Source organism: Pan troglodytes, chromosome 20, assembly GCF_028858775.2.
Source record: "Pan troglodytes isolate AG18354 chromosome 20, NHGRI_mPanTro3-v2.0_pri, whole genome shotgun sequence".
NCBI lineage: Eukaryota > Metazoa > Chordata > Mammalia > Primates > Hominidae > Pan > Pan troglodytes.
Window position 1 is genome coordinate 3,081,329 of NC_072418.2, and position 26,832 is coordinate 3,108,160.

Below are 26,832 nucleotides of genomic sequence, written 5' to 3' on the forward strand. Positions count from 1 at the left end.
GGCCGCCCCTGCCTGTCTGCTTTCAGGGCGGGGCCCATCCCAGGCACTCCGCGAACAGACAGAAGCGGCTGGCTCTGGTGGTGTGAGGATGGGGGTCTCCAGGGGAGCAAATCCACAGTAACACACTGGGCTTCTCCCAGATCCACGGGACATTCCTGATGAGTGACCCTGGCTGCAGATGGCTCTTGGTGAGTCTCCGTTGACCGGCTGGTTCGGGCCAAAGGACCTTGCCGTGCGAGGCCTCCATGGAGCTCGGCGGCCACCCCTAATCCGGGCTGGAATCCTCTGGCACCGGACGCCCGGCGGGGCTCCAAGGCTCCTGGGCCCACGCCAGGCCCCGGCCTGAAACGCAGCACTGCTGGAATAAAACACGCCAGAGAAGCAGGGCGCTAGGCTCGCCTGGATTTGGGGAAACGAGAATTGTCATGTCTTCTCCCTCCGTAGGTTGGTGTTAATGAAAAACCCCCTTTTCAGCATGGACTAAATCCCGCTAATTCTATTTAGGGAGCAGTGTCTACTCCGGGCCGGGAACTGCTCAGGTTTCCAACCGCAGCCTCCCGTGAGGGTCCCAGTGTGGAGGGCCAGGGTCATCCCCTCACTCTGGGATGGCTCCCAACCCGCTGACCTGGCCTCCCCGTCAGGCACCCTCACAGCTCTGTCAGACTCTTCATGTGATCAGCGCTCCTGGGAACATTAGTTTAGGGTGTTTTCTGCTGCTGGGATGGTGGCCCGGGAGGGACCCTCCTGGTGACCCTGCTGGGCCTGGCCCTCAGTTTCCCCAGCCGAAGGCTGGCAGCCTCGAACTGTACGAGTTCCAGGCCACAGTTTCCCCAGCTGTAGGTCAGTGGGCCATGGACTGTAGGGGGCTCGGGCCTCAGTTTCCCCAGCTGTAGGTCAGTGGGCCATGGACTGTAGGGGGCTCGGGCCTCAGTTTCCCCAGCTGTAGGCGGGTGGCCTGGGCCTCAGTTTCCCCAGCTGTAGGCGGGCGGCCTTGGATTGTATGGGGCCCGGGCCTCAGTTTCTCCAGCTGTAGGCGGATGGCCGTGGACTGTGTGTGGCCCGGACCTCAGTTTCCCCAGCTTTAGGCGGTTGGCCGCGGACTGTGCAAAGTCCAGGCCTCAGTTTCCCCAGCTGTAAGCGGGCGGCCGCCCACTGTACAAGGTCCAGGCCTCAGTTTCCCCAGCTGTAGGCAGGCGGCCGCGGACTGTACAAGGTCCAGGCCTCAGTTTCCCCAGCTGTAGGCGAGAGGCCGCGGACTGTACAAGGTCCAGGCCTGTTTCCCCAGCTGTAGGCGAGCGGCCGCGGACTGTACAAGGTCCAGGCCTCAGTTTCCCCAGCTGTAGGCGAGCGGCCGCGGACTGTACAAGGTCCAGGCCTCAGTTTCCCCAGCTGTAGGCGAGCGGCCGCCTACTGTATAAGGTCCAGGCCTCAGTTTCCCCAGCTGTAGGCGGGCGGCCGCGGACTGTACAAGGTCCAGGCCTCAGTTTTCCCAGCTGTAGGCAGCCGGCCGCGGACTGTGCGGGGCCCGGACCTCAGTTTCCCTATCTCCGCAGTCGGGATTCGCTGTTCCGGGGCGAACAAAGAACGGTCGGGGGTGACCCCGGATCATGGCGCGCCCGCAGTATCTGTGGCCACTGTGGAAACAGCCCTGGCGTGTCCGGGACGCGACGCGGCCTTTCCCTCCCCGCGCGATCACCCAGATGTGAGCGCTCAGTTTGAATCGGACTTTTTGGCCATGTGCCCACAAGCAACATGGAGCCCTGAGGGTTTCCTGCCCGACTCCAAGATGGCGATGCGACTCCCTTTGCCCTCACGGCCCAGGCGGGCGGGTCCTGCCCACTTGCAAGATGGCAGCAGCCTGGGCCAAGCACGCTTCCCGCCGCCTGACTCGCCACGTACCCACTCTCAAGATGGCGTCTCCCGCAAAGCCACGCGCCAGCTGACTGGCTCAGACGCCGTCACGTGATCCCATTTTCTCCCCCTCCCCCGACTCCACAAGCCGTTTCCGCCTTCGGCCTTGAGGAATAACCGCCTCCCCCAATAGGCGCCTGCGATTTCTCTGGGTCCCGCCCCCGGGCGGCTTTCTGGCCAGTGGGAGGTGCTGGCGGGGGCCCGCGGGGCTCTCCCCGCCCCCTGGCTGCAGCGGGAGCCAATGGGCAGCGCGCGCGGGGGACGTGTGCGGGCGTCTCCGCCATTTTGTGAGTCTATAACTCGGAGCCGTTGGGTCGGTTCCTGCTATTCCGGCGCCTCCACTCCGTCCCCCGCGGGTCTGCTCTGTGTGCCATGGACGGGTGAGTCGCACCTCGCCCCGCGCCCCACCGCCCTCCCCGCGCCGCAGCCCTGCCACCGCCGCCGCGCCGGCCTCCCCGGGGCCGATCTCGCCACCTCTCGGGCGGGAGGGGGCGGCGGGCTCTCCCCTTCCTCTCCGCGTGGCGGGCGCGGGCGCGGGGCGGGCCAGGGGCTTCCCGGGGGTCTGGCCGCGTCCCCATCCCCCGTCGGGCCCGCTTCCGGCCCCCGCGCGCCCCGTCCCTAGCGCACGCGGCCTCCCGCGCCCCTCCCCCTCCGCGCGCGGCCCCGCACTTCGCCTTTGCCCCGCCTCGGCGGCGCGCGGCCCTTCCCGCTTCCCGTCCGGCCCTCGCGCGCCCGGATGGCCCTTCCCGCCTCCCGTCCGCGCCCCTCGTGCGCCTGCGTAGCCCGTCGCGCGTCCCCGTTGTCCCCAGCGCGCGTGCGCGGCCGCCGTCGGGGGCGCGCGCCTTTCCCGCCGCCCGGACTCTGCCCCCGGCGCAGCCCCGGAAGCGCAGGCGGGCCTGGGGCGGCCGCCGGGAGGGAAAGCTGGCGCCGGGGCCTCGCCGCGGGCCCGAGTCTCTGCGCTCCCCGCCCTATCCCTGCCCCCAGTGCGCCCCGGTCCGCGGCCAAGGGGTTTCGGTGATCTCGGGAGAGAAGCGGCCGCCCCGAGGGTCTGTCCTCTGCCCCGGGGTCGGAGGGGCCTCTCCAGGGATCCCCGCGGGCGCCGTCATGGGGAGGGGCCTTCCCGGCTCTCGGGCCGGGGCAGCCTTTCCGGGCGGCTTTGCTGGGCGGGCTTCCCTTGGGAGAGGTGGGAGCCCCCTCCAGAAAGGCCGTGTCCCGCCGATCGCTTCCTGCGCGAGGCCCTCCCTGGGAATAGGAAGCGGGAGAGGCTGGAGATGTTTCGCATTCTTTCCGTTTTCCTGAGAAGTTTTTCTTGGGTTCAGTCACTTTTAAAAGTCTGTTAGAACGTGGTCCGTGCAGTCCGTGGTGTCAGAAGAGGCGCAGCCCTAGAGTGGGTCTGGACCCCTTAGCATGCGTGCGGGCAGGTGGGTCCTGCAGACGGCGAGACGAGGGCTCCCCGCTCTCGGACCCAGCACCGCGGGCTTGGGGGCCGCGCACTCGCCTCCCGGAGTGAGGCAGGAGGCCCGGAGGCTGCCCTTCCGACGGACGCTCCGAGTCACTTAAGGCCTCGCCGGGAGTTGCAGTGGCCGGGAGACGCCTTGGGGGGCTCACTGTTGGGTCAGGACCTGGCCGGAGCTGAAGGGAGGGCCTCGGACAGTCCGGCTTTCTTCCCACCTTCCCCCCGGGGTGTCCCGAGGAGGGAGAGTCGGGTCGGGCGGGGCTCGGGTTGATCAGTAACTGAGGCTGTGTTCTGGTCGGTCTGTTAATTTTTATTGACGGTTTCCACGGCCGCCTCCTGCCCTCCTCGGTGGATCGGGCTCCACTCTGCTGAGAGGCACCCTCTTGGGGGCCCACCCCCACCCGGGTGGAAGCTCTGGCCCAGGCCTGTGAGTTTGCCAGTTTCAGCCTCTCCGAGGCGTTTCCAGCTTACTGGAAAGCACACAGCAGCCCTTGAACCCTCTCAGCGGCATCTAGCATCCCTCGGGGCTTCCGATGGGGGTGTCTTTGTCTTGGGACGTGTGGGGCCTGGTCCAGAGGTGGGGCCTGGGGTCCTGCTGGGAGGGAGGGGCGCCAAAGGACAATGGTGGCCCCTTTTCAAGTTGCAGTCAAGTGGACGGCTCACTTCCCTGCCCTTCTGAGCTTTCTCTAGCGGGGCCTCGTGCAGCCAGAGGGAGCCCTGCGGAGGTGGCAGCTGCAGGGACCTACGGGCTCTCCTGGCCCCGGGACAGCCGGGTGCTCCTGCTGCTGAGTGGCCACCAGGCTAACGTTGTTTCCTTTCTCTCTCTCTACAGCATTGTCCCAGATATAGCCGTTGGTACAAAGGTAGGCACTTCTCACTTTGCTTCTCCGTGACGCCCCTCTGACCTTGTGCCGACCCCGGGGGCCACCCCCCAGCGCTGTTGCGTTGGCTAGAGGGCGCTTTTCCATTCCTAAGGGGCACGCTACCCTTGGTCTGGAATCTGGAGTTGGGCGGTAGGGTTTGAACCCCGGGCTCCAGTGCCCGTGAGTTTTGGGGGCTTGGGTTTGCTGGCCGCCCGTCAGGTCTGGAATCTGAGCTGCTCTTCGGTTCTTGCTGTCAGCAGCGAGGGCTCTGTGTGCCCCAGGCCTGCCTTTGGAACTTCTGCCTCTAGAGGCTGGAATCGTGCCGTTCAGTGGGATACCTCATGTTGTGGCTGCCTGGGAGACTCTTGGTTTTGATAGGAAGAGAGCCACCTGGCTGTGGAGGGGACCTGGACAGAATCCAGCCTATTTGAGTGGCTAGGATGGGCATTTACTGGTTGATTTTGACGTTAAGTTTTTTTGTTTTTGTTTTTGTTTTTTATTTTTGAGATGGAGTCTTGCTTTGTCACCAGTCTGGAGTGCAGTGGCGCGATCTTGGCTCACTGCAACCTCCACCTCTCAGGTTCAAGCGATTCTCCTGCCTCAACCTCCTGAGTAGCCAGGATTACAGGTGCCCACCACCATGCCCAGCTAATTTTTGTATTTTTTTTGGGGGGGGGGGTAAAGATGGGGTTTCACCATTGTTGGCCAGGCTGGTCTGGAACACAGGTGATGCACCCCCCTTGGCCTCCCAAAGTGCTGGGATTACAGTTGTGAGCCACCAGACCCGGCTGACATTAAGTATCTTTGATGGCATCTGGTTAGAACAGCAGCAAACTGTCAAAGGTGTTGTTTGGGGCAAGAGAAAAATGAATGTGCCACGTCTCTGGGGTGTGGGAATCTTGCAGCCCCATGGAGGGTGAGGCCAGGGCTCAGCATGTGAGGAAAGGGGGTCAGAACCTGGAGAAGAAGAAGGTCCTGGGGAGGCGATTCTCGAGGGAGCTGTAGTCCTCGCTTAGCTGGGGTAGTTGGTTAATGATTCTGCTGGTCATTGTGGGTTGAGGGGGCTCCCGACTTCAGGGCTTGTCCCCCAAGAGCCTCCCGCAGGGCGAGCCCACAGTGGTGGCGTCCTGAGCCAGCAGCCAGTTGGTTTCTGGTCAGTCAGCGGTGGTGCCTGGGCCAGGTTTCGGTTTTTCCCAAGTGGACTGCTGTCTTTACGCGCTGCCTGCCCCGATCTTCCTGGAGATAAAACCTGTTTGTTCAGTGTGGGAGGAGGGAGAGGTACTTTCATCTGAAGCATTTGCAACAATCCCTAGATGTGTCTGGCTTGCAGGCAGTCGTCTCTTCCCTGCTTCTGTGGGCCTGCTTTCCAGCTGGAGTGGCCCTCAGCTTCCATCGGGTGGTCCTTGAGCCCCTCCTAGGGGGTCCTGGGCTGGGACGTTGAAGCCCAGCCAGGACATGAAGCCTGCGGGACGGATTTTGCCACAGGGCAGGGTTAGGGCTCCTGCTGGGTGCAGGCCCTGGTAGGAGGGCGGGGTAGTACCCAGATGATACCCCACCTCCCCCCCACCACCAGGGAGCCCTCAGCTGACCTGGGCCCACACCTGGCTACGCTGTCCTTTAGTCCAGGATAGAGCAAGCTCTTATTCAGTGTGGGGTTAAAGACACCTAGGACCTGTGCTGTAGGGCCCCAGCTGCAGACTGGAAGTCCTGGGTCCTGGGGCGTTTCCTGTCAATCTGTGTGCTTCAGGACAGGTGCCCTGAAGGGACCCTCCTGGGGTATCTGGCAGCTGCTGTGAAGGCAGTGGAGGCGCTAGGCCCAGCTCGTGTCTCCTGGTTGCTGCCTCGGAGCCTCCAGGTGTCACTTCCGTTCTGCTGGGGCGCCGTTGAGCTGAGCCAAGCCGGCCTGTGCCGCCTGGGCAGGCGTGGAGTTTGCTGCCGCAGACAGTTGTGGGCAATGCCAGGCCACTTGCCCATGGGAATGAGATTAGGGCTTCAGGCAAGCGGCCAAGAGGACCGCTCAGAGGAAGCGGCCCCGCCCACCACTCCAGTCAAAGACAGGGTCCAAGATGCCCTTTTTAAGGTTTGTGCAGCCAGCACATGGGAGCCGCATGGGCGCTTGGCCGCTCTCCAGCTTGGGGGAGGACCAGCCCTGGTGTCCTAGACGGGGTTGGCTCCTGGGCTCCCCCAGCCTCTGAGCTGGAGGGGAGAGCAGACAGGAAGCGACTTCCTGTGGGGGGCGAAGGTTGGAGGCCCTGCGTCTCAGGTGCACCCATCCTCCCTTCCTCCCGTCCTCCCTTCCTCCGGTCCTGGCACTGCTGTGTTTTCTGATCGCGTGGTTTCCACCTGAGGCGGCTGGCTCTGACCCCTTTCCCCTGGGCCTGCGCAGCCCTGCCTTGTGCTCATAGGGGGCCCCAGACTCTGAAAGCGAGGAGAGGACTCGAGGGTCTGTTTTCAGTATTTGGCTTCATCTGTCCGGCCGGAACCTCAGGGCCGCCCTGACACTGTTCATTCTTTGACCCTAAAGTCTTGGGGACTGAACAGGTGCCATTTGGGTGGGCGCCGGGCCTGTGGACCCTGAGCGATTCCTGGTTCTGGCCCTTGTGGCTGCTCGATTGCTTGTTTGGTGACGCCCTGAGTGCTTGTGGGATTGGCTGGGGGGGCTCAGGGCTGCAGTTAGAGGTCTCATTGGCAGGGGCCAGTCCCTGTTCCCCATCCTCCTTGAGCAGGTGCCGGAGTCTCCTGAGGCTCTTGCCCGCGTTGGGAGGAGGCAGCTGTGGGGCTTTGGAGGCTCGGGCAGTCTTCCTTCCAGGAAGCTCTTGAGCCAGGGCCAGGGCAGGAGTGGAGCTGAACGTGGGTGGAGGGGAGGCGGCCTTAAGACCAAGCGCAGGCTCGGGGAGGCCAGCGTTGGTGGGGGCTCTTTGGCCAGGTGTGGGGGCAGCTCCTTGACCAGGCATGGGGGTGTGTGGAGCTGGGGGTTGTCTGAGGGGGGACAGGGTGTGATATCCACTGGTTCTTTCTGATGCGATGGCCCTGGGCCCTTCAGCAGGTGGGGGCAGGCTTTTGGCCTCACTGCTGATACGGGAGATGGAGGCTCCTTTGTTCCCTGGGATGGCCCTGTCCTGGGGGGCCTGGGCGTTGCTGCCCTCAGCGCCTGCAGAGGCTCGCTTTGCAGACCAAGCGCCTGTGCTCCAAGGTCCTCAGACCCGAGCTTTGTTTTTTGTGTAACTAAGGGCCGTAACCAACGTCTCCTCCAATTTCACTCTTTGAATAAACGTGTGTCTTCAATCCTTGCAGCGGGGGGGATGTCTGCCGTCCTGAGCCTAGCATCAGTCTAGTGCAATTCTTAGAAGTTGATCCAATTACATAGAAATAACCAGTGAATAGATTGTTTCTGGAGAGAAAATGGACAGGTCAGAAGTGATGGAGCCGCTGTGGAGCTCCCCCGGCCCTAGTCACGGCCGCGATACCAGCGGATCACTGGGCGGGAGGCCGTGTCTCTAGTCCTCAGTCTCGCGTGTGCAGAGACGGAGGTCGGGTTTCCTTTCCGGGCTGGAAAACAGGAGAGGAGAGGCTCCTGCGAGAGTGAGGGAGGCAGCGCTATAATTTGGTTCTCTTGCGAGGCCACCAGAAGTGAGGACGGCTGCCTGGGCCCTGCCGTGTGCTCCTGGGGGGGCTGGCTCCATGGAGGGGGTCCCCTGCCCTGCTGGCTGGTGGCTGAGGCCCCAGGCCTGTGCCCAGGGCCGCCGGCAGCACAGTGAGGCCACGTCCACAGCAGAGTTGGCCGTGGAGATAGTGTACGTGGTGCCCTCCGTAGCTGAGAGCCTCCCAGCCCCACACTGGCTGAGTACCCAGGGCTTCCAGAATTTGGAAAAAGGAGCAGTGTTTTGGTCGTGGAGCTTGTGGGGTGCTGTGCGCGTCCATGGGCTGGGTCTGCGCTCGGGCTGCCCTGCCGTGGAAGTGTGGGTGTGGGTATGGGTTGGGGGTCTGGGACCCCAGGCAGCCCAAGTGGGAGCAGGGCCGGCCAGTGGGGAAGGGAGGCTCTGGCCTGGTGGGAAGTGCAGCTCCGCGTTGTCCCTTCTCTTGCAGCGGGGATCTGACGAGCTTTTCTCTACTTGTGTCACTAACGGACCGTTTATCATGAGCAGCAACTCGGCTTCTGCAGGTAAGGCCGGGACTCGGCCCAGGGCAAGACCTGTGGGTGTCTTTCCCTGGAACAACCTTACGTTCTTGTTCTGGGACTCTACCTTCCATCTCCAACTGCAGGGGCCCATGGTCCACGCTACAGGCCCAGGTCCAAGTTCTCGCTGCAGAGAATTTCCAGGGAGGCGCTGGATGGATGGTCCAGGCTGGCACTTGGACCTGTGGGGGGGTTGTCAGGAGCTGTCGGGAGCAGGGGTCCTGACCGTGCAGGCCTTGCCCTCTCGCGCTGCTGGTTCACATGCACCCTTCTGGGGCTCTCAGGGTTGGTCTCCGTAGCAGGCAGGGCTCTAGGGGGATAGCAGGGACCTTCCTCTGTGGGCTCATGCGAGTTGGTGCCTGCGTCTCATGGCACCCCCTTTTCAGCAAACGGAAATGACAGCAAGAAGTTCAAAGGTGACAGCCGAAGCGCAGGCGTCCCCTCTAGAGTGATCCACATCCGGAAGCTCCCCATCGACGTCACGGAGGGGGAAGTCATCTCCCTGGGGCTGCCCTTTGGGAAGGTCACCAACCTCCTGATGCTGAAGGGGAAAAACCAGGTACCTGAGCCGCGTTTCTCCGGGGTGCTCGCACCGTGCAGGCGGGGACAAGGAGGGCCCAGCGCTCACTGCCTCCCCCACAGGCCTTCATTGAGATGAACACAGAGGAGGCTGCCAACACCATGGTGAACTACTACACCTCGGTGACCCCTGTGCTGCGCGGCCAGCCCATCTACATCCAGTTCTCCAACCACAAGGAGCTGAAGACCGACAGCTCTCCCAACCAGGCGGTGCGTGGCCCCGTGGCGGACCCCAGCAGCCCGGGGACCTCGGGGGTGGGCCCAGCTGCAGGGGCCGGGGACTCACGGCCGTGCCTCCCACAGCGGGCCCAGGCGGCCCTGCAGGCGGTGAACTCGGTCCAGTCGGGGAACCTGGCCTTGGCTGCCTCGGCGGCGGCCGTGGACGCAGGGATGGCGATGGCCGGACAGAGCCCCGTGCTCAGGATCATCGTGGAGAACCTCTTCTACCCTGTGACCCTGGATGTGCTGCACCAGGTGAGGTGGTCCCATCACTGCCAGGGCAGGTCAGCTGCTATTGCTGTGGGCACAGGCACACGGGAGGGGCCTGGCAGGGCTGGTGGGCACCGGGCAGGAGCTCACGCTGTGGCCCGGGACCTGCAGATTTTCTCCAAGTTCGGCACAGTGTTGAAGATCATCACCTTCACCAAGAACAACCAGTTCCAGGCCCTGCTGCAGTATGCGGACCCCGTGAGCGCCCAGCACGCCAAGCTGGTGAGTGGGGTTCCCGGGACGGCGCCCGCCCTGGCCCGGCCACGTCTCACGGTCCCTCTCCCCTCAGTCGCTGGACGGGCAGAACATCTACAACGCCTGCTGCACGCTGCGCATCGACTTTTCCAAGCTCACCAGCCTCAACGTCAAGTACAACAATGACAAGAGCCGCGACTACACACGCCCAGACCTGCCTTCCGGGGACAGCCAGCCCTCGCTGGACCAGACCATGGCCGCGGCCTTCGGTAAGAGGCTGCCCGACGCGGCGCCAGTATGCAGAGTGGTCTGTTAGGGCCGCTCAGTCCGGAGCCCCAGCGGCACGGGCCCGGCCCTGCACCAGGGTGATGCGCCTGCTGCTCTCTGCACGGCCAGCACAGCACGGTCCAGTGCCCCCCACGTCGGGACCACGGCCCCCCCCCGGAGCAGCGGATCTGCCCGCGAAGGCTCTGCCGGGGCCGCCCGCCGGCCGGGTTGGGGCCCATCCCACAGCACAGCGCCCGCTCGCGGTGGAGGTTGTGGGTGCGATGATTAGTGTCTCATTTATTTCTAGGTGCACCTGGTATAATCTCAGCCTCTCCGTATGCAGGAGCTGGTTTCCCTCCCACCTTTGCCATTCCTCAAGCTGCAGGTATTCAAACGCTTGGTCTTGGTTCCCCAGCGACTGCATGCCCACACCACCTTCCCAGGCAGCTCCGCATCCACGGCGGCAGCCTGGGCGGACTGGGCACTCGAGTGCCAGGTCAGGGGCCCTTCCCGGGAGAGGGGACGCCACGTCCACAGAGCAGGCTTGGCCAGGGCAGTGGTAGGACAGGGCTGTGGAGGCCCACGTGTGGACGGCGCCAGCCAGAAGCCGCTAATCGCACAGTCTTTGTGGTCTGGTTCCCTTCAAGCACCTCCGGGCGAGCGCGAGGACCGCCAGTGGTTGGAGGGATGTCTCTAGTAGTTGAATTTGAGTGGCCTGGTAAGCGCGCGGCCCGAGGCTGAGCAGCATGACCGGCGGCGGGACGTGTGTGCGTGGCCGTCCTCCCGCTTCCCTTCTGGGACCGGGACCCGGCCGCCCCAGTGCTGGCCGTGGACGGAGCAGCGCGTGCCGCCCGGCGGCCGCCTCGTCTGCATGGAGGCATGGGCGCGCATGCGCGGTGGTCCCGGGACGGGCCCTGCTTGCCGAGGGCCCCGTGTCTGTGCTGGCGGAGCCGGAGCTTTTCTGTGCTGTGGGCGGGGCGCATGCAGATGAGCCCAGGCCCGGCCCGGCCCGTGCTGTGAGGAGAGGCGGGCGCTGGTGCAGGAGCCGGCGGGTGGCTGTGCGGGGGTCGGGCGACCCCACAGGCACCCAGGGTAGGGCCAGAGCCAGGGCCGCCTCCCGCGCGGCTCGGCTCCTCGGTGCATGAGGACGGGGAGCGTCGGCCTCTCCCACTCTGCGGTGGAGTGGGGGGCGCCGCCGTTCATCTCACCTCCTGCTTTTCCAGGCCTTTCCGTTCCCAACGTCCACGGCGCCCTGGCCCCCCTGGCCATCCCCTCGGCGGCGGCGGCAGCTGCGGCGGCAGGCCGGATCGCCATCCCGGGCCTGGCGGGGGCAGGAAATTCTGTATTGCTGGTCAGCAACCTCAACCCAGAGGTACGTGGGCTTTTCCTCCGCGCCGCCGTTCCTCCCGGAAGAGCGAGCAGGGGATGTTGTGCTCGGGCTCGGGTCCCGGAGCAGCGCCGCCCCTCGCTGTGTCTGCGCCTCTGCCCCGGCAGCCCCTCTGCTGCAGCGCTGAGACCCTCCTTTTCCAAGATGGCTTGAGTTTTCCTGTTTTCCTGAATTCACATCTTGGTTCGCGTTTTCCCTTCCATGATATGCAGCATGAATTATTTTTTGGTTACCCGGAGGCAATCTAAAAGTTACTTGGAGCTGAGCAGGGCGCGCAGTTCAGAGCCCCAGCAGGCCGCCCTGCTGGTCAGCAGGACACACAGGGTTATTAGCGCGGCGGGGTGTGGGCAGCCCCTGTGGCTCGAGAGCCTGTCACTTAACTGGTGGATCCGTTATTTCTCAGAATGGTTAAATTCCCCTCGGGGAGAGCTTGGGTGAAACAAGAGGCCCAAAATATGTAACTCTTGATGGATGGGATCCTCCTGGAATCAGCATTTCAGGCTGTTCTGTTTCCCGGCAACTCCTGTGACTTCCTCAAGGCGGTGCCCAGCCTGGCCCTCCCTCGCGGGGGCCCAGGACGCACTCCCTGCCTCTGCCTCTTACCACGAGCCGGGTGCTGTCCCTCCAGCTCCTCCTGAGCGAGGCCGTGCACTAACAGACTCGATCTCCCTTCACGCCTGTAATCGTCCTTAGAGACTGACTTGTGCCACAGCCGCGGGAGACAGCGCTGCTGCAGGGCTTGGCTGAGGTGGCCGCGAGCGGAGCTGCACCCGCGCTCCTGGGGGGCGTGGTTGGGATCGGCTTCTGGGAGCCCCTCCAGCAGCGCTGTCTCTGCCGGCATGTGAGTGAAGGTGCTTTTCTTACTGTGTGCCCCTCGAGGTAAACCTGTAACTGGAATGTGTGTGGAGTGTGACTGATAGAACACTACCTGATTTTCTTATGTATTTACTGACCTGTGTTTTTTTGCTACTTTTTTTCTTTTCTCCCCTTCCCCTTTCCCTATTTTTTTTCTTGCCCTGATCCGGAATTTCTTTGCCAACTGACTGCACGGTACTTCTGCTTCCTGTTGTTGCTTGAAACAAAACAAAAACATAAACAAATAAAAAACAAAAATTCCCCCTCAAACCCTGCTCTCCGGAAACCAACCTGCCCTTGAATATTAACATCCTGACAACTTCATCATCCATCAACCACTGCACGCCTGCGGGGACTGTCTTCCTCGTGTGGACGATTGGCAACTCGCCCCCCTTGACCTCTCCCTCTCCCCTGTCCCTCCGCTGCCTTGCTCTGCTGTCTCTAAAGAGAGTCACACCCCAAAGCCTCTTTATTCTTTTCGGTATGTTATCGTTCACACTTTTATTACCTTGTTTTCGTTAATTGAGATGATTTTGATGCCCTGAGACGTATTATGAGTTTGCGGTTTGGCACTCTGATGCTCCGTGGCATCCGCCTCGTTTTATGGTTTGCTTTCGGTTTGCGAATTTTATCTGGTCCCGTAGATACGTACGCATGGTTTATCGCCCTGCATGCTTTTCAGAGTTAGACCTGTCGGTGGCATATGCTACCGTGGCCACCCGCTGGCAGCTTACTTGTCCTGGATGCTATGACTTTGCTGAACGGAGCTGCTCCTGTTAGCGCGCCCTGTGGCTGCGAGACGCAGCTCCGCAGTGGCCGATAAAGCAAACCCGGCCGGGCTGAGCCGGGCCTTGTGGGGGTGCGCGGGACCGGGGCTGACGGGGAGATGGGCGGGGCAGGCAGCAGGAGACTCAGGCCCCATCCCTGGGCTTTTGAAGGCGTCTACGGTGACGTGCAGCGCGTGAAGATCCTGTTCAATAAGAAGGAGAACGCCCTAGTGCAGATGGCGGACGGCAACCAGGCCCAGCTGGGTAAGAGGCCGGGGCGGCCCCGGGGTGGAGGGGGCAGGGGCGGGGGCTGCGTTCCCTCTCGGGCGCCTGGTCACGCGGGTGCTGCTCCCCCAGCCATGAGCCACCTGAACGGGCACAAGCTGCACGGGAAGCCCATCCGCATCACGCTCTCGAAGCACCAGAACGTGCAGCTGCCCCGCGAGGGCCAGGAGGACCAGGGCCTGACCAAGGACTACGGCAACTCACCCCTGCACCGCTTCAAGAAGCCGGGCTCCAAGAACTTCCAGAACATATTCCCACCTTCGGCCACGCTGCACCTCTCCAACATCCCGTGAGTGCTGGGCCGGGGAGCTCACGGGGGCGGGCAAGGGCTCTGCTTGGCTGTCCTACCGCGTCGGTGTGTGGACCCTGGTGTTTCCAGAGTGCAGGTCGGGCACCTCTTACCCCAAACCTGAAGTACTGCAAGGCCTGGAGCTTGAGCCGAGGGCTGCTCAAGGGAGGGGGTCGTTGGACACAGCTTGAGCCGAGGGCTGCTCAAGGGAGGGGTCGTTGGACACTTTGGAGGATTTGGCTTAGGGGATGCTCCCTGTGAAAATGTGTCATGCACACATTTATTTATTTATTTATATTGTTTGAGGCGAAGTCCTGCTCTGTCACCCAGGCTGGAGGACAGTGGAACGATCTTGGTTCACTGCAACCTCCGCCTCTTGGGTTCAAGTGATTGTGCCACCTCAGCTTCCCGAGTAGCTGGGACTATAGGCACCCACAACCACACCTGGCTAATTTTTGTATTTTTAGTAGAGACGGGGTTTCACCATATTGGCCAGGCTGGTCTTGATCTCCTGACCTTGTGATCCGCCCGCTTCAGCCTCCCAAAGTGCTGGGATACAGGCGTGAGCCACCATGCCTAGCCACATTTATTTATTTATTTATTTTACTTATTTTGAGATGGAGTCACGCTCTGTCGCCCAGGCTGGAGTGCAGTGGCGGGATCTCCGCAAGTTCTGCCTCCCGGGTTCATGCCATTCTCCTGCCTCAGCCTCCCGAGGAGCTGGGACTATAGGTGCCCGCCAGCACGCCCGGCTAATTTTTTGTATTTTTAGTGGAAACGGGGTTTCACTGTGTTAGCCAGGATGGTGTCGATCTCCTGACTTCGTGATCAACCCGCCTCGACCTCCCAAAGTGCTGGGATGACAGGTGGGAGCCACCACACCTGGCCTAATGCACACCTTTATAATCCCAGTACTATGGGGGGCCGGGCAGGGGATTGCTTGAACCCAAGAGTTAAGACCAGCCTGAGCAATAAAGTGAGATCTCTGTCTCTACAAGAAAAATTGGTTAAAATTAGCTAGGAGTGGTGGTGTGCACCTCAGGTCCCAGCTCCTTCGGGTTGGGAGGTTGAGGTGGGAGGTTCACTTCGAGCTCAGGAGGTTGAGGTTGCAGTGAGCTGTGATTGCACTGCCACACTCCAGGCTGGGCGACAGAGTGAGACCCTGTCTGTAAAAAATATATACTGCAAGTATTTGGAAATGCAGGTATATCTGGCCCCAAGCATGTCAACCAGTAGTAAGCCTTTTGATATTTAACACGTTACTTGTGAAATGTTACCAGAAAATCAACAAGGGGCCTGGCAGAGTGGCTCACGCCTATCATCCCAGCACTTTAGGAGGCCGAGGCAGGCAGATCACCTGAGGTCAGGAGTTCAAGACCAACCTGGCGAAACCCCGTCTCTACTAAAAATAAAAAAATCAGCCTGGCATGGTGTCGCGTGCCTGTAATCCCAGCTACTTGGGAGGCTGAGGCAGGAGAATCACTTGAACCTGCAGGCGGAGGTTGTGGTGAGCTGAGATCACGCCACTGTGCTCCAGCCTGGGCGACAGCGCAAGATTCCGTCTGAAAAAAAAAAAAAAAAGTGGAGGAGCGTGGTACTCTGTTTCTGCAAACTTGTAGATGCCTGGTTTCGTTAGAAGCTGCTTCAGACCATTGTGGACATGATTTGATACCCCATTTCTGGGCTCCTAAAAGGCCCTACGCCTTCCTCGGCCACTCTGAAAACTAGTCTGGGGAAAGCCTCGCGGACCTGACTGGGCGCCCCCGCCCCCACGCGGCCCCAGGCTCACGCCTTTCTCCTCCCACAGGCCCTCAGTCTCCGAGGAGGATCTCAAGGTCCTGTTTTCCAGCAATGGGGGCGTCGTCAAAGGATTCAAGTTCTTCCAGTGAGTATGAGGCGGGCTGTCCCTGGCTCTCCCCAGGCTGCCCCGCGGCCGGCCCTGACCCCCTGTCTTGCAGGAAGGACCGCAAGATGGCGCTGATCCAGATGGGCTCCGTGGAGGAGGCGGTCCAGGCCCTCATTGACCTGCACAACCACGACCTCGGGGAGAACCACCACCTGCGGGTCTCCTTCTCCAAGTCCACCATCTAGGGGCACAGGCCCCCCACGGCCGGGCCCCCTGGCGACAACTTCCATCATTCCAGAGAAAAGCCACTTTAAAAACAGCTGAAGTGACCTTAGCAGACCAGAGATTTTATTTTTTTAAAGAGAAATCAGTTTACCTGTTTTTAAAAAAATTAAATCTAGTTCACCTTGCTCACCCTGCGGTGACGGGGACAGCTCAGGCTCTTGGTGACTGTGGCAGCGGGAGTGCCCGGCCCTCCACACCCGGGGCCAGACCCTCGGGGCCATGCCTTGGTGGGGCCTGTGTTGGGCGTGGGGCCTGCAGGTGGGCGCCCCGACCACGACTTGGCTTCCTTGTGCCTTAAAAAACCTGCCTTCCTGCAGCCACACACCCACCCGGGGTGTCCTGGGGACCCAAGGGGTGGGGGGGGTCACACCAGAGAGAGGCAGGGGGCCTGGCCGGCTCCTGCAGGATCATGTAGCTAGGGCGCGGCGGCCGCGGCTGCGACACCCCAACCCCAGCCCTCTAATCAAGTCACGTGATTTTCCCTCCACCCCGCCCCCCAGGGCCTTCCCTTCTGCCCCCAGGCGGGTTCCCCGCTGCTCCAGCTGCGGAGCTGGTCGACATAATCTCTGTATTATATACTTTGCAGTTGCAGACGTCTGTGCCTAGCAATATTTCCAGTTGACCAAATATTCTAATCTTTTTTCATTTATATGCAAAAGAAATAGTTTTAAGTAACTTTTTATAGCAAGATGATACAATGGTATGAGTGTAATCTAAACTTCCTTGTGGTATTACCTTGTATGCTGTTACTTTTATTTTATTCCTTGTAATTAAGTCACAGGCAGGACCCAGTTTCCAGAGAGCAGGCGGGGCCGCCCAGCGGGTCAGGCACAGGGAGCCCCGGTCCTATCTTAGAGCCCCTGAGCTTCAGGGAAGGGGCGGGCGTGTCGCCGCCTCTGGCATCGCCTCCGGTTGCCTTACACCACGCCTTCACCTGCAGTCGCCTAGAAAACTTGCTCTCAAACTTCTTCAGGGTTTTTTCTTCCTTCAAATTTTGGACCAAAGTCTCATTTCTGTGTTTTGCCTGCCTCTGATGCTGGGACCCGGAAGGCGGGCGCTCCTCCTGTCTTCTCTGTGCTCTTTCTACCGCCCCCGCGTCCTGTCCCGGGGGCTTTCCTAGGATCCCCTTTCCGTAAAAGAGTGTAACAAGGGTGTAAATATTTATAATTTTTTATACCTGTTGTGAGACCCGAGGGGCGGCGGCGCGGTTTTTTATGGTGACACAAATGTATATTTTGCTAACAGCAATTCCAGGCTCAGTATTGTGACCGCGGAGCCACAGGGGACCCCACGCACATTCCGTTGCCTTACCCGATGGCTTGTGACGCGGAGAGAACCGATTAAAACCGTTTGAGAAACTCCTCCCTTGTCTAGCCCTGTGTTCGCTGTGGACGCTGTAGAGGCAGGTTGGCCAGTCTGTACCTGGACTTTGAATAAATCTTCTGTATCCTCGCTCCGTTCCGCCTTCATTGCTGGTTTCCTCTTTCTGTGCCGCGGGCGGCCCCGGCTCCCGCCCGGGTGTCCGCCGAAGCGCCAGGTGGGGCCACGGGCGGGGTGGGCCCGGCCCTGAGAGTGGGGGTCCCTTCGTGGGGCGTGCGGGCCAGAGCGAATGACCAAGAGCCCGACCTCGGTTTCTGCCGCTTTATTGAGCATCCGCGCGGCCGCCCGCGCCCTCGGCCCGCCCCCCGCCCGCCCCCGGCCCCGCCGCGCTAGTCGGGGAAGCGGCGCGCCTGCATCTTGCGGAAGTAGCCCTCGGCCTCCGCCTCCGCCTCGCGCTCCGCCAGCCCCAGGCCGCCCGCGTGGCGCCGCAGCGTGGACTCCCGGCTGCCCGGGCCCAGCGCCCCATCGGCCGCGCCCAGCGGGGGCAGCCCCTCGCCCGTGGCCAGGTTGACGGTGGCCACGGCCCCGAACCGCGGCTCCTCCTGGTCCACGTCGCTGACCGACGAGCCGGGGGACACGCCCGGGGGCTTGGCCCCCCCGCGGAAGCCGCGCGCCAGGTCCCCCAGCTCGTAGCCGCCGTCGGCCTCCGCCTTGGCCCCGCCGCCCGCCGCCTTCCACTCCCAGGGCGCGCCGCCGGCCGACAGGTGCACCACGGGGTGGTGCGGCGCGTGCGCGTCGATGGTCACGATGCTGGCGGAGTCGCGGTCCGACGGCGACCGGTACTGCGAGGAGTCGGAGCTGGCGCTGGACGATGACGCCGTCTCGGCCGCCTTGGGGCCCGGCGCGCCCGGAGCCTTGGACATGGCGATGACCTGCAGCAGCCGCGGAGGGTTGGCCACTGCCGCCCCGCTCTTCTCGGCCATCATGAGCCACTTGGCGCGCACCCCGGCGCCGCTTTTGGGGGACAGGCCGGCCCCCGCCTGCGCGCCCTCCTCCGGGATGTGCACCAGCGGCGGCGGCCCCGCGCGCGGTGGGAGGATGACCCGAGGCCCCAGCCCCGGCCGCGCCTGCACGGTGGGGTAGAGCGAGGGCGGGGCCGGGCCCTCGTCCTCCTCCTCTTCCTCCTCCTCCTCTTCCTCTTCCTCCTCCTCCTCTTCCTCCTCCTCCGCCATGGGTTCGGCGGGCGCGCGCAGGTGCCCGGGGCTGGCGTCGTCGGGCAGCCCCAGGCCGCGGCCCTCCAGGCTCTTCTGCTTCCACTCGCTGATGAGCTGCTTGGAGCGCGAGGCGTCCAGCGGCACGTGGATGGTCATGTGGCGGCGCGCGGGGTCGTCCAGCGAGGGCGCGCTGGCCCTGGGCAGCGTGTGGCTGAAGGTCACCATGTTCTCCTTGGCCATGGGGCTGCGCGGGGCCAGCAGGTCCACGTCCACGCTGGCGCGCTTCAGGCTGCCCAGCGAGGTCTTCTCGCGGGCCACGGGCCGGGGCGCGCCCTCCAGCCGCCCTGGGGGCCCCAGCTCGTCGGTGCTCACCGACTTATTCTGCTGATAAACCGAGTCGTGGCCCCGCTGCGTCAGGGCCCGCAGCGCGTCCTTGGCGGGGGCCGGGGCCGCGGGCTTCTCTGCAGGTGGGGCCTGGAAGTTGCCCACCGCGTGGCAGGCCTGTCGGGGAGAGGGGCCTGGGGGTGAGGCCTGGGGCTCAGAGGGCTCCTCCCCTGTGATCGTTGGACTTGCCGTGGGGGGCTTTGGGCCGGGGGTGGGGGCTGGCAAGCTCTTGTCCAGTGGGACCAGTTCCCACCCCAAGGTTGCTGACCCAGCACATCGGGCAGGTCTGAGCCCACGGGATTCTGACTCCAGCATTCCAAGGGCGAGACACTTCAGCACCCATGCCTTCCCCCTAAGACCCTTTCGGGACCCACGTCTATCCCCTCAGACACTCTGGGCACCCGTGCCTCCCCCCTAGAGCCCCTGGGCACCCATGCCTCCCCCCTCAGACCCTCTGGGCCAGCCCCCCGCCAGAACCCCTGGGAACCATGCCTCCCCCCTCAGGCTACCAGCCTCCCCTGTCAGACCCCCTGAGCCTGCCTCCCACCTCAGACCCCTGGGCCAGCTTCCCCACTCAGGCCCTGTGGGCACTCACGCCTCCCCCCTCAGATCCCCTGGGAACCCATGCCGACCCCCATCAGAACCTGCCACTCACCAGGTAGGCAGCGATGCCCGCCCCGATGAGGAAGCCGGCATACACGTCCACCGGGTGGCTGCGGTACTGCGTGATCTGCGTGAGCCCGCAAACGCCCGCGGCGATGGCAAAGGCGAAGACCAGGATGGGCTTCAGCAGCTTGGTGGTGTCCGAGATGACCGAGTTGAAGTACATCTGGGGGCATGGGGGTTGGGGTCAGGGAGGGCTCCCCACGGGTCAGCAAGAGGGCCTGGGAAGGGCAGCGAGGGGCCGGACTCACCGACACATAGACCGCGGCGAAGGCTGACAGCGTGGCGTGCTGGGACGGGAAGGTCTTCCTGTAAGAGGCGTCCAGCGTGAGCCCCGCCCACCTGGGGACCCCAGCTCCAGTGGCCTCTCTGTGTCTCTGTTTCCCCGCATGTTCACCGGGGCGGAAGAAGGCTCCCAGCCAGGGGAGTTAGGGGTCCGGCTCACCGTGCAGACAGGATGGCGTGGGTGTCGTGACCGGAGCAGATGTCCTGCGTGATGTAGGGGTTGACCTCGCAGGACGTGCCCAGGAGAGTGTAGTTGGGCTTGCAGACGGTGAGGAAGAAGGGAGTGTGGTAACCCGTGGCCAGCTGGATCACGTCCGTCACCAGGGCTGTGGCACACAGGCCGAACACGTGGACACCTGCGGGGCGGAAGGCTCGGCCAGGCGGGGAGCTGGGGACCCGGGACAGCCCCACCCCCTGCATGTGGAGGTAGCTCAGGGTTGGGGCGCGTCCCGCAACTCACCCACAAACCGCACCGTACGCCGCAGGAAGGAGTTGAAGTTGCAGCCGCCGGCGTTGATGCTGCCCTCCGCCCCGGCGGGCCCCCCGGCACGGCCCCACAGCCGGGACTGCAGACAGTACAACATGCCCTCGGCCACCATGATCTGCCAACAGGGAGGGGTTGCTCAGGCCTCGGTGCCCACAGGGAGGGGGCGCTCAGGCGGGCTCCCATCTGCAGTGCCCACAGGCTGGCACAGGCCCCGGTGTGGGTGCTCACTGAGGTGGCAGTGGCCGCGGTGCCCACAGGCTGGCACAGGCCCCGGTGTGGATGTTCACCGAGGTGGCGGGGGTGGGCTCCCAGCCGTGGTGCCCACAGGCTGGCACAGGCCCCGGTGCGGGTGCTCACCGAGGCGGCAGGGGCCGCGAAGGCCAAGCTGAGCAGCATCAGCAGCGGGATGAGCTCCTCGTTGGTCTCCACGTAGGGCATGGAGAGAGTGCGGTCATAGCACTGGAAGCCCACTTTGGCCGGCTTGAAGAGGTCGGTCAGCTCCAGGAAGTACAAGGATACGATGGAAGAAGCCACTATGGGCAGCTGTGGGGACAAGGTGGGCCAGGTTCACCCTGCTCTCCCTCATGGAGGCGTCTGTCCAGCCCTCCATGAATTCAGGGCCATCCACCGTCTCACTCACCTATCCACAGATCCAACCCGCTCCCAGCCACTCTTTCCCCCATGAGTTATTCATCCATCCACAGATGCTCCATCCGTAACTCGACCATCTACACATCACACACCCACTCACTCATCCTCCATCCACCCAAACACCTATGCCCCCAACATCTACCCACTCACCGACCCATCACCCACCCATCCACCCCTGGGAACCATCCATCCATTCATCCATCCACCCACCCACCCATCATCTGTCCACCCATTCTCCACCCATGCACCCAACGGTACCCATCCATCCATCCATCCATCACCTAGCCATTCATTCATCTATCCATCCATCCATCCATCATGCACCCATGCAGCCATCCATCTATCCACCCACCCAACTGTCCATCCATCCACCCACCCACCCATCTACCCACCTACCCATCCATCCAACCGTCCATCCATCCATTCATCACCCAGCCATTCATTCATCCATCCATCCATCCATCATCCACTCATGCACCCAATGGTACCATCCATCCATCCACCCATCCTCCACCCATGCCCCCAACGGTACCCACCCATCCATCCATCCATTCATCACCCAGCCATTCATTCATCTATCCATCCATCCATCATCCACTCATGCACCCAACAGTACCCATCCATCCATCCGTCCATCCATCCATTCATCATCCAGCCATTCATTCATCTATCCATCCATCCATCCATCATCCACTCATGCACCCAATGGTACCATCCATCTATCCACCCACCCAACTGTCCATCCACCCACCCACCCACCCATCCATCCATCCGTCCATTCATTACCCAGCCATTCATCCATCCATCCACCCACCCATCATCCATCCACCCACTCACCCATCATCTGTCCACCCATTCTCCACCCATGCACCCAACGGTACCCATCCATCCATCCATCCATCACCTAGCCATTCATTCATCTATCCATCCATCCATCCATCATCCACCCATGCAGCCATCCATCTATCCACCCACCCAACTGTCCATCCATCCATCCATCCACCCACCCACCCATCCACCTATCCATCCATCCAACCGTCCATCCATCCATTCATCACCCAGCCATTCATTCATCTATCTATCCATCCATCCATCATCCACCCATGCACCCAACAGTACCTATCCATCCATCCATCCATTCATCATCCAGCCATTCATTCATCTATCCATCCATCCATCATCCACTCATGCACCCAATGGTACCATCCATCTATCCACCCACCCAACCGTCCATCCATCCGTCCATTCATTACCCAGCCATTCATTCATCCATCCATCCACCCACCCATCATCCATCCACCCATTCTCCACCCATGCACCCAACAGTACCCATCCATCCATCCATCACCTAGCCATTCATTCATCTATCCATTCATCCATCCATCATCCACCCATGCAGCCATCCATCTATCCACCCACCCAACTGTCCATCCATCCATCCATCCACCCACCCACCCACCTATCCAGCCACCCATCCATCCATTGATCACCCATCCATCCATCCATCTATCCACCCTCCCACCCACCCATCTACCAACCTACCCATCTATCCACCTACTCATCCATCTACCCATCTGTCCATCCACAACAGTCTTGCTCTGTTGCCCAGGCTGCAGTGCAGTGGTGCCATCTCAACTCACTGCAACCTCCGCCTCCTGGGTTTTTGTATTTTTAGTAGAGACAGGGTATCGTCATGTTGCCCAGGCTGGTCTCGAACTCCTAGGCTCAAGTGATACACCCGCCTTGGCCTCCCAAAGTGCTGGGATTAGAGGCGTGAGGCACCGCACCCAGCCATGGCCTCAAGCCTTTTTTTTTCCCCCACTCTGTCACGCAGCCTGGAGTGCAGTGGTGCAATCTCGGCTCACTGCAAACTCCGCCTCCAGGTTCAAGAGATCCTGCCACCTCAGCCTTCCAAGTAGCTGGGATTACAAGCGTGCACTACCACACCTGGCTAATTTTTTGTATTTTTAGTAGAGGCGGGGTTTCACCATGTTCCCCAGGCTGGCCTCGAACTTCTGACCTCAAGTAATCCACCTGCCTCGGCCTCCTGAAGTGCTGGGATTACAGGCATGAGTGACCTTGCTCAGGCATGGCCCCAGTCGTAATTTCTGCCTTGTTATGGCATCTTAGCAGGGGTTCAGCCCTCAGTCCAGTCCTGGGGAGGGCACAGGTCAGGGCTGGGGGCTCCAGGAAGGGAAAAGCCATCACTGAACATCCCAGGGCGGAATTGGATCGAGGGAGCTGAGTTCATGTCCAGTGAGCATTCATTGAGCGCCTGTTGCATGCAGGCACGAGGCCCGGGGCAGACGCGGAAAGTGGGTAGCAGCGTTTGTTTGCACCTGACACCCGGTTTGAAAACCACCCACTTTAACCTGTGGGCGGCCAGCAGACCCCCTGTGCCTCAGTCTCACCAGCTGCAAAATGGGAATGATAAAGTAGCCGCCTCCAAGGGCTCAGGTGGAGATGAGTCAACATGGGAGGTGGCCCCTAGCAACTATCTACTTGTTCTCTCCACTTTCATTATCAGCATGATTTTGCTGGGGCAGGCAGACAGCATCAAGCCCGGGGAGGGTCTGAGGTGGGGCCTGGGCGCGGCCTTCAAAATATCTAACCATGGGCCGGGTGCGGTGGCTCACGCCTGTCATCCCAGCACTTTGGGAGGCCGGGACGGGCAGATCACCTGAGGTCAGGAGTTTGAGACCAGCCTGGCCAACGTGGTGAAACCACACCTGTACTAAAAATACAAAAATTAGCCCAGCGTGCTGGTGCGTGCCTGTAGTCTCAGCTACTCCGGAGGCTGAGGTGGGAGAATCGCTTGAGGACGGGAGGTGGAGGTTGCAGTGAGCTGATATTGTTCCACTGCACTCCAGCTTGGGCAAGACAGCAGGACTCCATCTCAAAAAATAATAATAAAAAATAAAATAATAATAATAAGGCCGAGCGCAGTGGCTCACACCTGTAATTCCAGTGCTTTGGGAGGCCGAGGCAGGAAGATCACTTGAGGCCTGGAGTTCAAGGCTAGCCTCAGCAACATCGTAAGACCCTGTCTCTACTAAATACATACTTTTTTTTGGAGTCTCGCTCTGTCGCCCAGGCTGGAGTGCAGTGGCACGATCTCGGCTCACTGCAAGCTCCACATCCCGGGTTCACGCCATTCTCCTGCCTCAGTCTCCCGAGTAGCTGGGACTACAGGCGCCCGCCACCACGCCCGGCTAATTTTTTGTATTTTTAATAGAGACGGGGTTTCACCGTGTTAGCCAGGATGGTCTCGATCTCCCGACCTTGTGATCCGCCCACCTAGGCCTCCCAAAGTGCTGGGATTATAGGCGTGAGCCACCATGCCCGTCCTGCAACAGGAATTTAAATGCAATTTCAAAAAATAAACAGATTTTCTATGAAGTGATGTGGGTAACTTAATGATATTGTGTTTGGGAGGGACCCACTTGCCCGGGTGTGAGGTAACGGATTACAGGCCAGCCGCCGGCCGTGTGACCTGCATGGGTCACTGCTTCCTTGAGACTAGGGTCCCGTCTTCCATCGAGGCTCTGGAAGGCCCATCACTAGAGCCGGTTTTCCTGGCCTGACATGCAACGATGGATTAAAGTTATTTTATTTTTTGAGATGGGGTCTGGCTCTGTCATCCAGGCTGAAGTGCAGTGGTGTGATCTTGGCTCACTGCAACCTCCGCCACCTGGGCTCAAGTCATCCTCCATCTCAGGCTCCTATGTAACTGAGACCTCAGCTGCACACCACCACGCCCAGCTATTTTTTCTGTTTTTAAAATTTTGTAGAGACGGGTTTTTGCCATGTTGCCCAGGCTAGTCTTGAACTCTTGGGCTCAAGCAATCCATCTGCCTGGGCCTCCAAATGTGTTGAGATCGCAGGCGTGAGCCACCACCCCAGCCTTAAGTTACTCTACCATCCTGAGCCAGGTGTGTGCCAAAATGGTAGCTTTTTTGTTTTAGAGACAGAGTGTCATCCAGGCTGGAGTGCAGTGGTGTGATCACAACTCACTACAGCCTCAACCTCCTGGGCTCAAGCAATCCTCCCACCTCGGCCTCCTAAGTAGCTGAGAATAAAGGCACGCAGCACACGCTCAACTAATATTTTAATTTTTTTTGTAGAGATGGGATCTTGCTGTGTTGCCCAGGCTGGTCTCAAACTCCTGGCCTCAAGCGATCCTCCCACCTCGGTCTCCCAAAGTGCTGCGATTACAAACATGACAAACGTGAGCCACCGCACAGGGCAGGGGGCTCCATTTATTGCATTTATTGTCTTCTTTTTTTTTTTTTTTTTTCCTAAGACAGGGCCTTGCTCTGTTGCCCAGGCTGGAGTGCAGTGGCATGATCTCTGCTCACTGCAACCTCCACCTCCTGGGTTCAAGCGATTCTCCTGCCCCAGCCTCCCGAGTAGCTGGGCTCACAGGCATAAGCCAACATACCCGGCTAATTTTTTTGTATTTTTTAGTAGAGATGGGGTTTCACCATGTTGGCCAGGCTGGTCTTGAACTCCTGCCCTCAGGTGATCTGCCCACCTCGGCCTCCCCAAGTGCTGGGATTACAGGCGTGAGCCACAGTGCCCAGCCTAATTTTTGTATTTTTAATGGAGAGGGGTTTCACCATGTTGGCTAGGCTGGTCTCGAACTCCTGACCTAGGTGATCCACCCACCTTGGCCTCCCAAAGTGCTGGGATTATAGGCGTGAGCCACCGCACAGGGCAGGGGGTTCCATTTATGGTCATAAACTCCTCACTATGTGCCTAACAGGTTTCCGTATTCTGTAAATATTAATTCCTATCAGCTCCAGGAGTGGAAAAGCGGAGGCCCAGAGAGATTAGGGGCAGGGCACCAGCCTCACCATTAGCAGAGATGAACTCAGACCCTGAGGCTTCGGAACCCAAGCGGCACCTGCACCCAGCCCCATCCCCTCCGGCCTCCCCGCCCCCTCCAGGCCCCCAGCCCCCGACCCCCAGCCCCTCTGACCACACCTTGGTCAGAAGGGCTCCCCTCCTAGCACCTGCCCACAGTTCCCATGGCCTGGACCCCCCTCGGTGCCTCTGGAGCTCCTACTCGACCCGCAGAGCCCAAGTCCTCTGCCCCACCCCCCATCCGCCGGACACCCCGGTCCTGCCCCGCCCCCCATCCGCCGGACACCCCGGTCCTGCCCCGCCCCGAGGCCACTGCGGGGGCAGCTGCGCCGGCTCTGGTCCCCCAGCGCGGGGGTCTCTGCGGGCGGGCGGAACCGAGGCGTCTCCCCCGGGCCCCAGCGCGACCCCCACCCACCTCCACGAAGTAGAAGCAGGGCAGAAGCGTCATGCTGTCCTTCGGGATCTTGTTCTTCTCCTTGGTGGAGATCATGGTGCCGCGGGCGCCGCAGGCCGTGGCTGGAGGGGAGAAAGCGGCGCTGGAGGGGGGCGCGCAGGCGGAGCCCGGGGGGGACACGGTGGCCGGCGCCGGCGGGGGAGGGGCGGTCGGGGAAACTGAGGCTGCAGAGAGCGGCGTCCGCGCGGCCTCCCCGCGCCCCGGCCCACGACGCGGCTTCCGGGCGCCCCTACCCCCGGGATCGGGGGGTCGGGGCCGGGATCGCCGAGGAGGGCGGGGGGTCTCCGGGCGGGAGCCAGTCCCCGCGTGGTGGTGGTGGGCATCCGGGAGAACTGGGGGTCCGGGCGGCGGAGGAGGCTGGGTCCGCGCCCCCAGCCCCACCGCCCCTCACCTGGCGCGGCCGGCGCCCAGCACAAAGCGCGTCTCCTCCGTGGGGCGGGGCCGGGAGCCGGGAAGGGGAGGGGGGCGGGGGAGGGGAGGGTCCGGCCCGGAGACCCCCGCGCGCGCCCAGACGCCGCAGCCCAGACGCCGCGCCAGGGGCGGGGGCTCTTTGTCTGGGCGCGTCCTCCGCAGGCCCCGCGCACCGTCCCCGCCTCCCTGGCGCCGCCTCCCACCGACGGGGGTCTCGGGGGTCTCAGGTCTGCGCGAACGGCTGGCGGGGCTCGGGGGTCGCGTCCTCCTCCCTTCGGGCCTGCGGCGGTGACGGTCCCGTCCTCCCCTCCCGGGTGGCTGCGGTCGGCCCGGGGGGCGCCATCGAGACGGGGGCGGAGGCGGGGGCGGGGGTTGGGGTTTCGGGGTCTCTGACTGTCTCCGTGTCTCTCACGGTCTCTCGCCGGCTCCGACTGCCCCCGCCCCGC

General features: G+C 61.9%; 2 protein-coding genes across 7 annotated transcripts; one reads left to right on the forward strand and one right to left on the reverse strand.

Moving 5' to 3' along the window:
• Positions 1-1,993: 1,993 nt before the first annotated feature.
• Positions 1,994-17,103, forward strand: PTBP1 (polypyrimidine tract binding protein 1). 6 transcript variants are annotated; one of them, XM_001172084.7, is made up of 15 exons: positions 1,994-2,291; positions 4,200-4,230; positions 8,317-8,392; positions 8,794-8,966; positions 9,050-9,196; positions 9,290-9,460; positions 9,587-9,697; positions 9,765-9,939; positions 10,245-10,322; positions 11,161-11,309; positions 12,627-12,660; positions 13,118-13,210; positions 13,304-13,520; positions 15,328-15,405; positions 15,479-17,103. In XM_001172084.7, exons 1-15 carry the CDS (start codon positions 2,284-2,286, stop codon positions 15,609-15,611), a joined length of 1,674 nt encoding a protein of 557 aa, XP_001172084.2. In that variant the 5' UTR covers positions 1,994-2,283; the 3' UTR covers positions 15,612-17,103. The 6 variants fall into 6 exon arrangements, with proteins under 6 accessions (XP_001172084.2, XP_003316017.1, XP_063656511.1 ...); XM_009434240.5 differs by lacking the exon at positions 1,994-2,291 and adding an exon at positions 2,747-3,332; XM_003315969.7 differs by lacking the exon at positions 10,245-10,322.
• Positions 16,383-26,832, reverse strand: PLPPR3 (phospholipid phosphatase related 3). Its single transcript, XM_016934373.4, has 8 exons — positions 26,367-26,832; positions 25,937-26,037; positions 20,362-20,547; positions 19,978-20,119; positions 19,678-19,873; positions 19,484-19,541; positions 19,225-19,398; positions 16,383-18,686 (listed from the first exon to the last, which is right to left on the reverse strand). Exons 2-8 carry the CDS (start codon positions 26,009-26,011, stop codon positions 17,361-17,363), a joined length of 2,157 nt encoding a protein of 718 aa, XP_016789862.2. The 5' UTR covers positions 26,012-26,037; positions 26,367-26,832; the 3' UTR covers positions 16,383-17,360.

Excerpts from the sequence above, each read along its gene's own strand:
- PTBP1 (XM_009434240.5), top strand. Across the intron at positions 8,967-9,049 it reads TGCTGAAGGGGAAAAACCAG|GCCTTCATTGAGATGAACAC; the intron begins GTACCTGAGCCG and ends CCTCCCCCACAG. Across the intron at positions 13,211-13,303 it reads CGGCAACCAGGCCCAGCTGG|CCATGAGCCACCTGAACGGG; the intron begins GTAAGAGGCCGG and ends CTGCTCCCCCAG.
- PLPPR3 (XM_016934373.4), bottom strand. The coding sequence starts at position 26,011 with ATGATCTCCACCAAGGAGAAGAACAAGATCCCGAAGGACAGCATGACG. Across the intron at positions 20,120-20,361 it reads TCGCGGCCCCTGCCGCCTCG|ATCATGGTGGCCGAGGGCAT; the intron begins GTGAGCACCCGC and ends CCCTGTTGGCAG. Across the intron at positions 18,687-19,224 it reads CGGGCATCGCTGCCTACCTG|GCCTGCCACGCGGTGGGCAA; the intron begins GTGAGTGGCAGG and ends TCTCCCCGACAG.